This window comes from Typha latifolia, chromosome 1 (assembly GCF_019914945.1).
Source record: "Typha latifolia isolate L0001 chromosome 1, TyphaL0001v2, whole genome shotgun sequence".
Taxonomy (NCBI): domain Eukaryota; kingdom Viridiplantae; phylum Streptophyta; class Magnoliopsida; order Poales; family Typhaceae; genus Typha; species Typha latifolia.
In genome coordinates, this window is record NC_133086.1 from 17,665,745 (window position 1) to 17,678,347 (window position 12,603).

A 12,603-nucleotide genomic window follows, 5' to 3' on the forward strand; every position below is an offset into this window, starting at 1 on the left:
TAAGATATTTCCAAGGTTTTTATGTGAGCCGATTTTGTAATGTTCCTAAGTTGACCATAATATAAATTTCCTAGTATCTTTCTAAGGAGTATGAGACTCTGATATGTGAGTTGTGACCTCGTTCCAGACAACCAAGCCTTAGTAGAACACACGAACTATATCTATAAAAAATTAAAAAACTAAAATGTAAGTAGTAATGTGGAAAACAGTCAACTACCGCCTTTCTAACTACCTTCAAGGCTTCAAAGTGAAGCATTCTTTGTTTGGCTGGCTCGAATTGATCCAACTAACTAAGATTCCTCTCGGCCCCACAATTTTTTCGGGAAAAAAATAAGAAAAAATAAATAAAAGCTGGAGCCCCTACGAAAGGGCTTAAAAGTAAAAGTTTTACCTACCGGTCAATGTTGCAAGTAAGATTTTACTGAAAGTCAACGGAATAACTTATTTAAGAAAAAAAACTCCTGCGACTTAGTTTGTTTCTAATTATTTCTGGAATCACGTATGACTCAAGAATCCATCTAAACAAAAACTCAATGACAAAATATCACTCACCCAACCACTCTAATTCGCTTTTCTTGTTAATTTTTTCTCATAAATTATTAATTGACTGACATATAATTTAATTTATGATATTTATACTCTTTTTTTAGAGAAAAGAAATAAGATAAAACATTAATATATCAATATACCATTATAAAAGGAAGGAATTTTCTAATCTTTTTCGGTTAACTATGTCAAGGGGGTTAAAGGTTTTCAGTAGTTAGAAAATTTATGTATATTAAAAAAAACTTCAGAAAATATACATAAAAGTAAACGATAGTTTTAAGAGTATAAGTAGAATTATTCCTAACATTCAACTACTATAATACCATCTGTCTATCATACTGAGGGCTAAATGCATAATCCATGGGAGATCGATCAGTTGGAAGAACAAACGTATGGTCTTACTAGCGCCTAGGCTTGCATGGATCTCACATCGTCTCCATACCTCTAATACATAGTGGGGGTCAAAACTCAAAAGTGGGTGCAAGAGACAGCAAATATAAGCATTTCTATTTAACTAATATGCCAGTCCAAAGTAAGGCAAAGCTTCTTGCTCACATTTCTCCACGCATCCAAGCCCTTCACATCCACAAAATGGAATGGATTCTGGAGGTCCAGAATCAAAGACTAGATGGTGGCCTACCATGGCATCGATCACTCTGTAGTTTAACTGCACCACATCCACATTCATGGGAGGAAGGTGACATTAATGGCGGGGGTCATGGATAAGATCTGTCTACGAGGACCAGTAGATGGTGATGGTGAAGCCCAAACGAGTGGATGTAGGAGGAGGAAGAGGTCTGATGGAGTTGTGGCCTCTAGTTTTGGATCTAATCCAAACTTGGAGTTTGGTGGGAGGTGAACACCACCAGAGGAATGCTGGCTAGCTAGTTAGCTTACGGTATTCATTTCTCTCATCTTCCTTTCTCTATTTGACTCATCTTGGATGGCATTTTTTTTTAAAGGAAAACCGTAGGCGAGTGATTTCATTAATATATTTTAAATAATTAAAAGTATGATACGTAGGAAAAAAAATTAAGAGAGTGTGAATGCCAACCCTTAGAATGTCTTACAATTTGAGGATCAACGGCACAATAAGAATAAAATAAAATAAATAAATATATATATATATATATATTAAGACTAAGAGCATGCATGAGATAAACAATAAATATAGCTTGGAAAGTAGCGTTGGTACAGGTATACAAAGGGCGAAGAGCTTTTGACTAAACTAGGCTCATTTTCTATTATTTTTTTTATTAAAATAAATTCTAATTCTAATTATTATCAAATAATGTATAATTATTATAGTCTTAATAAAATCGCTGAACTAATTAGTGTTTTTATTGTTAGACATTTTTTCTATTTTTAACTGTTAAAAGATTAAGTTAAATAAATTATATATGCATAAGATGATGATTACTTTAGTATTTTTATTAGGAATACAGTGAATTAAACCATATTTGATAATAAATTTAAGAAATAGTTAATTTAATAAAATAAAATTTAGAGCAAAACTAGTTTAGTCAAATAAAAAAAATTGTATCGACTTTATTGCGACTACTGTAAACGTAAAACTATCGACTTGAACACCAATTTTTACTACCCACAACCTACTAGCAGAAGTGAAATAAATGATAATAAGTGTGGATCGGAAAAATAAACCTCCAACTTCAAAAAGAAAGAATCTTAGACCCTCAAACCACCAACTACCTCTCTTACCCCATAAAGCTCGTTTCCTCTCAGCCAAAAAACTTGATCGCCATTTTATTCTAATTTTCTCTTATTCCGCAACCCGACAATAAGATTAGGAAAAAAAATTAGAAAAGAAAAGTAGATTTCACGTCACATGAGATAATAATAATAATAATAATCTAAAGATGTGTATATAAAACCAATTGGTCCATCTTTTAGTGGCACGATTTGTGGGTTGCCATCAAATTTGATTGACTTAAGTATCTCTTTTGATTGATTCCAAATCCATCGCAATAATCGTCATTGTCACCGTCATCGTTGCCGATGGCTCAAAAAATATTTATTTTCACGTCATGCAACCTATGATGATTTTCCTTTCTTTTTTTTTTCTTTTTAAAAATAACCATTTAACTTATTACTTACTTTTACCCAACTGAAAATATGAATTATACTTGGTATTCATTGAAACCTAATCTAATGCTCTTCTGAGCCCATCTAAGGCTTGAGGAGGCCCAAAAGCTACAGTAAGCCTGCATTTGACTTCAGAAATGCGTTTGAATCTTAAGTTCAAAATTAATTGCTCTTTAACACGTAACAAAAGTGTAAAGTGGCGGGCTTTACCCAATCAGGAAGCTCCACATCCTCAGGGAAATCGACGTGGCGTGTTGTAATTAGCTGGAAGGTCGCTAACTGACGTGGTGACCCCACCTTTTAACTTCCGGAGGAGCAACGTGAGAAGAACCCCGACTCTCTCTCTCTCTCTCTCCTGGAAGCAAAAGGGAAGGGAAGGATCACCGGATCTCTCGGCGCGGTAAGCTCACAGGTCACGTTTGGGTCACCGTCCCTCCTGGCGGATCGGGTCGTGGATCCTCCGGGGACGCAGACCCTCTCCCGGAGGAAGAGGCCCGTCGCCGCCCCTTCTACCCCCCGATCTCCTCGTCCTCCTTCTCGTAACCTCCATTTTTGGCAAAGCACGCGATTCAGTTCCCTCGTCCTCCTCCTGCTCCTCCTCATGGCGCTTTCCATTTTTGCCCTCTCTCTCTTCCTTTTTCTTGGCTTGGATCTCGAGGGGGATTCCGTATCCGCCGCCGCTTCCGAGGGTGTCGAGGTCTGTCTTGGGAACCCTAGATCTCGAGATCTACGATTGTTTCTTAGTTTTTCTTCTTCTTTTGCTGGAAAAAGAATTTATTTTTGGATGCCAGGTTACTTATGGGAGTGTGATTAAGCTGATGCACGAGAAGACTAAGTTCCGGTTGCATTCGCATGACGTGCCGTATGGATCCGGAAGCGGGCAGCAGTCGGTCACTGGGCTTTCCAATGTGGATGATTCCAATAGCTATTGGGTGCGTATGCTGGAATTTTTGCGATTAAATTTAGGAGTAATATGTTTTTTGTGCTCTTTTGTGCTGTAGGAACTTGGAAGTATGGTTAATTAGCTAATCTTAAATGGCATGATTGACTTCCTAATATATTCAGATCTAAGGATCTTGTGTGGTTTAAGTAAGTTGTGCTTGGCCATTTTTTGGTTCGTCCCATAGTTGTGTCAAATTGACCTGATTGATAGATAATCTAGTTTAGCTTCCTTTGCAAAACATTTCGAACCGAGCCCATAACTATCTGTTAAGAGGATTAACTTCATGCATAGTTCATTTTATAGTTAGTCAGGATTTGTGGAGGTAATTTGTAATCCTTGATGTACCTGCACAGATAGGCCTCAGCATGCAGTAGATATGCACTTCTAGGTTATTAACATCTATACTAGCTTCCACTTAAATGATCCCTCGGTATCTTCTATCACATTTTAGTCTGTAGATTGGCCTTGGAGTGAAACTCATTGCAGATGGTGCTAGATCTATGGATTTATGTCTTGCTTTGGCTCTTAGTAAGAAAACGTTATAAATTTATTTTATTGAAATTATGTACAAATTGTGCTTTTCTTCCAACTATTCTTTCTTCTCTTTGTTTATTTTTGAACTGCCTTGAATTCTGGTATATAAAATACAGAGTACCATCAATTGCTTTCCAGATTGCTAGTTATCATTATTAACTTATACTTCCCATAGATTATTTGCCTATGATTAGCCCATGGCATAAATGCATATCTTGCAGATGTGTGATCATTTCAACCATTCTTATAGCTCGTTCTGTAAATTAGGGACTGCCTATTGGATATATTCCTAAGGCAATCATCATATTTGCCTTTATCTGTCTAACTGTTTTTGAGGTTGTTCAATACATTGCTGTAATATTGATATGCTAATCCTTTTTCTGTGTACTCTCACAGATTGTAAGGCCTACTCCAGATTCATCTTCTAAACAAGGGGATGCGATTCAAAGTGGAACTATTATTAGGCTGCAACATATGAGTACTCGAAAGTGGCTGCACAGCCACTTGTATGCATCACCAATATCTGGTAACATAGAGGTTAGTGGGGTATCCTACTTTCATGTTTTGTTCCCATAACTGGATTATGCTAGAGTATATATATATATATATATATATATATATATATAGTTGTATTACAGCTGTTATCTCCCTTCCCTTCATTCTTCCATTTTGTCTTAATTCTTCAATGGATTATTACAAGTGAGACAAAAATATAATGTTGTACATTCTTCATCTACTAAATGAATGAGCACAATGATGCATGATCTCGTTTTCTTTGTAACCATGAATCCTCTCTTTTGTTTTGTTAATTGTCTCGTTGACATGTCCCATAGTTGAGGCTATTGAAAAATTGGGTGTTGTACTCTGACAAAGTTTACAAGGACATTTTGTGTAAAACATATAAAGATGGGATAATACTTGTTTCTTTGAACATGTAATGTCACTAATTATCAATAATCCCTTGGATTTTAAGAGGTTATACGTGGTAAACTTATGAGCTTTCTCATATATGACATTTTTCTTGATGTAAACTTCAGGAAGTCGCTGCAACTTGATGTAGTGTAAACCATCTTAATCAGTGACAAATTGCCTTTATCCATAGTATTTCCCCCACTGTAGATGGAGCCACAAGTATCCCCGTCTTTCTTATAGTTTATTTGAGAGGGCCAGACAGTCATGCATCTTACACATAAGCGACATGTTGGCTGTGTAAAGGATACTATCTTTAATTCTTATTGATTGCTTTATCTTTTCTCTATCTTAATTTTGCGCCAAATTGAAAATGTGAAGCAGGTCTTGACAAACTCCTATTCTGAGTATGTTGAGCATCTTGTGTCCATGATGTACTTTCTATAATTGATATGCTCCATGCCAAATGATTCCCTTTTCGACAATCTATAGGCAATCAATAAATGATTTGTGTGATGATTTGTTTCTGTGTCAAAAGATCTGTAGTTTTCTCACATAGTTTTTGCTTAAAGTGGATCAAAGTAGATATATATCCCTGAAAATCTATTTGCCATCTGCAGGTGAGCTGTTTTGGAGGGGATGGTGAATCAGATACTGGAGACCACTGGAAGTGAGACCTTGTATCTGTCTATAACACATATACAATAGAATGACTTTTCTATTGTATTTCTTAGCCATTCTTGCATATTGTTTGCATCAGGCTTGAAGTTGAAGGTAGTGGGAAAACATGGAGGCAAGACCAAAAAGTAAGACTCCGACATGTCGATACTGGTGGTTACCTACACAGTCATAACAAGAAGTACACTCGCATAGCTGGAGGACAGCAAGAGGTAGGAAGACAACCTATGGTTCTTCTTTTTTAGTTATTCTCTCTTAGCAGTATTACCATGCAATCTGCATGTTAGCTCAAAATAAACTTCACTGATTGCCTTTTCTAGGAAAAGGAATTTTGAGAACTTTTCTAATCCATTCCATAATTAAATTCTTAGCTCGAGCTTTGGTTCTGCAGGTTTGTGGTGTTCGGGACAAGCGTCCAGATAATATCTGGTTGGCAGCGGAGGGCGTATACATTCCGCTGAAGGGAAGCAAATAAATATTTCAATTTCTTTGAGTAGAAGTATTGTTAGAGTTTTGCTAGTTGTGAGGCTGATGATGATAATCTCATCTGCTCACATTTGAAGGTACCTTAATAGAGCATGCATTATTTAACACTTAGTGTTAAATAATGAATACAGAATCCTTAGGACTACATTTTCCGGATGGTAAATATGCTGGATTCTCCAGCGTCTACAGTCTATGACATTATATGATAACTTGATTCTTTCAACAAAATCAGGTGCTTTTATATGCTATCCTTTACCAGTTCTCATCTTTTGATATCAACTCGAAGAGCAGGACATTGAAAGGATACGTAAATAAGCATGAGTGCGTGATTGATTGCATAGGGAAAACATAGTTGACAAGCAAAGGTGAGGAGTAACCTCATCTTTTCTAATCTCTCATCAATGCAAAAAATAATAAAAATAAAAGTAGGACCTCTCCAATCTCTCTTACCTGGAGAGTGGAGAGTTCTGAAGTTTAACCGGTGGGTTTGAGGAATTGCTACATATTTGGCAATTTTTAGATGAAACCTTTTACCAGTTCAACTCCGAGGCCTGGGCTAATGGCAAAGTTCACGCGAGAGAAAAAGACATAGCGTGGGCTCTACTGTCTAGTCTTGTCGATTACGATTACCTTGCAAAAAAAAGTTGCATGGATTCTGCTGTCAATTAGCGCTTTATTGCTACGGTGGGTCGTGAAATAATTGGTACCTTCAGAGAGGAAACGATGTCATCTTCCGGGAATAACCAAGTGGAACAAGGAACATTATGGAGAGGTGCCTGCTTTTCTTCATAAACGTCCCCGTTCTCGTGATGCGATGCAAAACTTTTCTAGAAGACGTACTGCTGATTTCTTTCCTAGTCTTGTCACAGGTCGTTAGATTTTTTTCCTCTGTTCTGGTTGTTCTTTAGATTTTTCTATGCTGATTTGGTGGCTGGTAGCTTGCTTGACGGCTCGCTACATTAGATTAATAGCTTGATGGTACCGTTTAGAGAAGTAGCTTAATAGTGTAGCAATTCTGGGTATTGTCACAACAATATTTAGTTTGAAAGAATAGTTTTACTATACATATAACATGAATAACATGAAGTCTAAATTAATCAGCTTACTGTATTGAAGCTTAAATACATTTGTATTTATAGCGGATTGATACTTTGTTCATTTTATATCTAATCTTTGAGCTTGTAAATAATAAAAAGATAGTTATTTTATTAGAGAGAGAGAGAGAGAGAGTTATAATATCCATTGTTTGTCTCCCACTCGGTCAGCATAGCATTAGTTACTCTGATTTGGCATATATTTTATGTAGTCATGGACTAATCTCAACAACTTGGCCAGCAACAGTCAAATATCGTCAATGTGTGGTAGCTTATACTGTACTCATTAGTCTTTTTCCTTACCAATTCAGTTGACAACAGTCAAAGCACATTAAGAGCACTCACTTTTACCACCATCCACATAATTTGATTATCCCCAATCACTGTAGAGGATCTCAAACCAAATTTAAGACAATTTAATGCATTGTAATAGAATTCAGAATGGAAAAACCACGAAAGAAAACAAAATCGGGGAAGAGCAGGGCCAAATTTAGTCAGATTGCAAACTTCATCCAATGGCAATCGATGGCACTAAATCGATCCAATTTTGCCGGATCATAGAAATAGCTAGAAATGGTGAAACCAGCACTAACCCCACTCCCTCGAAAGAATATTTTGAAATTATTAAAGAACGGATAGAACCCGTGTAAACCATAAAGTGCAATTATGTACTCAAGTCATCGCTGGAAAACAGTTACCCAGTGCTTTAGGAACATTTGGTTCCGAGGTCTTATTCATGAGCCCTACTTACTGTTCGTAAAACAGTTGCTCTGTTATAGTAAATGCCAGCTAAAAGAGGATCTATCTTTTCTTAATTTTTTTTCCTAGTTACCCATATCACACTGGCATGCACTCCACCACACCTACCCTTGTCCAGATTCAAAATGTTCTTGCTCAGTGATAAGAAGTTTAGCTACGAACACGTGAACCTAAGCAACTAAGGAAGAGCCACATTGCAATCGGCCATCCTTATCACCCTACTGCCAAGCCCAGTTGTCTGGTAGTGGTGGATGTGGCCCCAAAACTTGGGGTCACTGCATCAAAAGCTTTCGCTTTCTATCCCTCTTCCTCCATTTGGTTGCAACTTATCCGGCATGCAGTGGCAATGACAGCTACCCCTTAACAACCACTACAAAAGGCTGCCATCCATGCACGCCACTGATGAGTAATAGTAACTAGCAAATGACACCTGGGACCTCCCCTTCCACAACATCTATAGCAAATACTATCGATGAACAAATGTACATATATATATATATAGAGAGAGAGAGAGAGAGAGAGAGAGAGAGAATAACATCTATACATATATAAAACAAGCATAGGAAAGGATGAAGTAGCTAAAGATTTCGCTATACAAAAATTGTAATCAACCAACTACCTCTTCAAGGATAATTTAATACATACTGGTATGCACTCGGTAAGAGGTCCATCCTCTCCTGCAGCAAAGCACATGGGGTTTCATTAGTAAAGAGTAATCGAGTACGTTTAGATTCTTTCTTTCCTTGTATGTAGACCATTAAACTAGGCATCGTGCCTGTGTACAGAAAAGAACAAAAAGGACAGAGAAAAGAAAGCGAGATCGAGCACTGAGACACGTCCCCTGCCAAAGGCCTGACCCTCCCTATAGTGACCTCAACCTTATAGCACAATGACAAACGACTCCTTCGACATGGGAAAGCTCAAATTTTCTCTTTCTTTTCCTTTTTTCTAATGACACGCACGAAAAACGTAGTAGAAAAGGAAAAAAAAGAAGAATATATCTTTCCATTCTATAGAAGACCGAGAAAATTAATTAAGAAACGAATCGTGTAGAAAAAATTTTCTCAACTTACTGATTAGAAAGTGAATTCCTTAGAACGGCAAGCTCTTGGAAGTGGAAGAGACGGTAAGTGCTTTAAAATGTTCCGATGGCGCGAATTCTTGCGGCAAATTTGCTCTTTTTACTATCCTTCGCATATTACTCTGTAGACTCTGCTGGACCAACTGATTCACCGCCTTCTTCTCGTCGCTCATTCCCATCTCGTCTCTCTCCTCCTCCTCTTCCTCTTTCCCCTCCGCGATGGACAGCGGTGCGGACACTGCCGGTACACTGCAGCAGAACCCGCTCCCATCCTCCACCTGCTTCCCTTTGTCGACTCGTAGGATCTCGAGTACCCGCGAGGCTCTCTTCTGGGCGAGAGGACTTCCGAGGAGGGTGAGCTCGAGGAGGGCGGAGACGATCCCGGCCTCCACCATGGCGGTGCGCTCACCGTACCCGGCCTTGTGGGCCATCACCATGAGGATGTAGACCGCCTTTTCTTGGCAACCGGGGGCGTCGGACCAGTGGAGGACGTCGACTAATATGGCTAAAGCGTCCTTGGATCGGATCACCGCCCGCCGGCCCTCCGGTGAGGCGACGAGGTTGGAGAGGGCGGCAAGCGATCGGTCAGTGACGTCCATGTCTCCGATGGCGGCGAGGATGGCGGTGACTAGACCGGATTCGACGAGATGGGGGGCGTTCGAGGCGGCAATGGAGAGGTTGAAGAGAGCACGGAGCGCGTCTTGCCTCGATTGACGTGAACTGGGGTTAGGGTTTTGGAAGGAGTTCACCAGGAAGGGGATCACCCCGGAGGAGCCGATGATGGACTTGTTCGAGTCGAGAGCGCTAAGACTGAGGAAATTCGCCACGATCGCCTCGGAAACGGAAGGGGGGCTCCTCGATTCGATCAGATCCAACATCTTGTGCACCGCGCCGGCTTTTACGATCGCGGCCTTGTTCCTGAGATCAGATCGAAAGCAAAAACCCTGAGCATCCGAGAGGAAAATCTATCAAGAAAAGAGAGTTAGATTGCCGGAACTCACATGTCATTGCCGATTCCTAGGTTGAGAAGCGCGTAGAGCGCAGGGATCTGGAGCTCGAGATCGTCGTAACCAAGCATTCCGACTAGGGGAGGTATGGCTCCCAGCATTGCGAGCGTCTCCCTCGCCTCGGCATCGTCCTTTGTGAGTCGCCGGATCTCTGTCGCCCCATCTCGCCGCCTATCACCGCCATTGTCATCGAGATCTAACCATCTCACCACTCTCTGCAGCTCCTCGAAGGCCTCTGTTTTCCTCTGCGCCTCCGCCTCCCCCTCCCCCTCCTCCTCCGCCTCGTCGGATCCGGATTCCGAGACCTCCGCCCTTAGGAGCTCCACTAACCGATCCGATCTCGGCCGTGGCTTCGGCGACTCGAAGGCCGCGGCTGCACTGCTCTTCCGTCGTTGGCGGGATACGCCGCATGTTAGCGCTTCGAGAAGCTTCCGTCGGAAGGAGGCAGCAGAAAAGAGCGGCCACAGCCGGAAGCCGGCGTAGTCTCCTCGCTGGCATTTTGCCATATTTGGTAGATGCTCTCGCGAGCTCACATAGGTGGAGACGACGAAGAAGAAGATAGAAGCGTACTCTATACTCTCTATAATCTCTTTCGATCTGAAGCTTATATATAATAAAAACCGCGCGACTTCCGATGCTCTCCCCCCTTTTCTCTCTCTGAGCTCATTCTGATTTATATTGGTTTGTCTGTTTTAAAATTTTTACTGGTGGGAATTAATTATGCCATTATATTTATATTTGACTTTTATTATTAAGGGTAGGATTAGGTTCGCATTTAATAGAACTAGTACTAGTGTCGTCCGGTCGTGCTTTAAAACTAAAACGCAAGTTTATACAAAGGACGTTAGGGCTTGACCGGAAAAAGGAGTACCGAGTTAAGGCATCGAATCACTTCAAACTACGGTGCTGCCACTGCACCTAATGAACCACTAATTTCCAAGGATCTATATTATCTTTGTCATTTATGCGGTCGCATTAATGGTAGATCTCCTAGCTTTCCAAGATTGGACCATAAATAATGTAGAGACGAACCGAGAAATTTAGTTTTGTTCCTTAAATTTTTTTAAATAATTAAAAGAATTTACTCAAAAGTATTAAAGTTACTTTGGCCAGTAACTCGTCTGTATAGTAATTATTCATTAAGAACATGATCGAAAAAAATTAAGGTGTTTTTAGTAAACATCCTAAAACAAAATATTACACTGTGACAAATTTCCTCCGAGTAGTAAAAGAAAGTACGGTCAAAACTACATTTTAGGGAGTAGTTGGGCCCAGCGAAAATAAACTAACAGGGGGTGGATGGGATCATCATGGGACTGGAGAATGGAGATATATTATAATGATTGGATTAGGTAGATAACCTTATCTAATGCCTAATTAAACTCAGGCCATGGCACATGATGACCATAACGCAGCAGCCGTGTCGGTGCTCTACTGCTCTGAGACCCAACTGAGCTGTCACCCCGTTGTTGGGCAATTGCCAATCGGACTGGAAGGAGTCAATAGCTTGCTGACCATGTGACGCGAGATCTGGTCGATACTTTCTAGTCTTCTAAGATGAGCGAAGAAAGTCGTACTCGAGAAAAAAGACGACAAATATATATTTTTTTGTCGTACTTTGTAATCGGGGAGGTCTACAAATGCTGCCGAATACTCGCGCGTAGGAAGGAAGTTTATGCAGTCGAGGAAGGAGAGGATCTTGTGCATGGTCCGAGTCAAAAAAGAAATTTAATGAAACCCGGTCTTCTTCGCCGCTTTGCTCTTTCTTTTGTTTCACACTTGAAAGTTGAAACGCATCTCGTCTTTTGAAGTTTGAATTGCTGAGAAGATTAATCCTGACATTAACATCCGCATTTCCCTTGCTTTGTTCCAGAACTACAGGAACTAGATTCATCTATCTATCTATTTATTTAATTATTTGGCAGTCAAACTAGTTAACAGCTTAACTCATTTTTCCTTCCTCTCTCTTTCTTATTGAAATAAGGGCTCAGTTGTACTAGTTGTTGGTTTATTTATTTATTATTATTTTAACAAAAAGGTCAGCATAGATAGTCGAAAGGCATGGGGAGCGAATATGCCACCATAGTTTAGGAAATCACTCTTCTAGTCCTATCGAAGGGGGACAACTTCGAAACTCCAATATAAATAATGATGCTTAAAAGAAGTCGCCTTTTTATAATTACAACCACATGCTTTCATTTTAACTACACTGGAGTAACGTGCATCTCAATAATGGGAGAGTGCTAACCACATTGGTCTTTTCAAATTCTTTCTCCAATTTGTGTACTTGGGTTCTATAATTGATGAGCTTGTGAGTGAGTTGAGCTATTGGGCTTTCTCGATAGGAGAAGGGGAGTCATTTTTTTATTCCCACGACGACCGGGATTAGGATCGATTGGCCCAAATGCAAGGCCATTTTAAGGCTATCCAAATGGCCTTTAAAAAGGAGGAGTTTATGATGCA

At 39.8% G+C, this 12,603-nt stretch overlaps 2 protein-coding genes across 2 annotated transcripts; one reads left to right on the forward strand and one right to left on the reverse strand.

Moving 5' to 3' along the window:
* Positions 1–2,935: 2,935 nt before the first annotated feature.
* On the forward strand, positions 2,936–6,427 carry LOC140802060 (stromal cell-derived factor 2-like protein). The gene is made up of 6 exons (XM_073157478.1): positions 2,936–3,346; positions 3,441–3,581; positions 4,523–4,663; positions 5,656–5,705; positions 5,796–5,925; positions 6,105–6,427. The coding sequence occupies exons 1-6, from the start codon at positions 3,251–3,253 to the stop codon at positions 6,186–6,188; spliced, it is 642 nt and encodes a 213-aa protein (XP_073013579.1). The 5' UTR covers positions 2,936–3,250; the 3' UTR covers positions 6,189–6,427.
* Positions 6,428–8,575: 2,148 nt separating this feature from the next.
* Positions 8,576–10,876, reverse strand: LOC140789020 (U-box domain-containing protein 45). Its single transcript, XM_073138601.1, has 3 exons — positions 10,135–10,876; positions 9,126–10,051; positions 8,576–8,729 (listed from the first exon to the last, which is right to left on the reverse strand). The coding sequence occupies exons 1-2, from the start codon at positions 10,644–10,646 to the stop codon at positions 9,145–9,147; spliced, it is 1,419 nt and encodes a 472-aa protein (XP_072994702.1). The 5' UTR covers positions 10,647–10,876; the 3' UTR covers positions 8,576–8,729; positions 9,126–9,144.
* Positions 10,877–12,603: the final 1,727 nt, after the last annotated feature.

Excerpts from the sequence above, each read along its gene's own strand:
- LOC140789020 (XM_073138601.1), bottom strand. The coding sequence starts at position 10,646 with ATGGCAAAATGCCAGCGAGGAGACTACGCCGGCTTCCGGCTGTGGCCG. Across the intron at positions 10,052-10,134 it reads CTAGGAATCGGCAATGACAT|GAACAAGGCCGCGATCGTAA; the intron begins GTGAGTTCCGGC and ends ATCTGATCTCAG.
- LOC140802060 (XM_073157478.1), top strand. The coding sequence starts at position 3,251 with ATGGCGCTTTCCATTTTTGCCCTCTCTCTCTTCCTTTTTCTTGGCTTG. Across the intron at positions 3,347-3,440 it reads CCGCTTCCGAGGGTGTCGAG|GTTACTTATGGGAGTGTGAT; the intron begins GTCTGTCTTGGG and ends TTTGGATGCCAG. Across the intron at positions 5,706-5,795 it reads GATACTGGAGACCACTGGAA|GCTTGAAGTTGAAGGTAGTG; the intron begins GTGAGACCTTGT and ends TGTTTGCATCAG.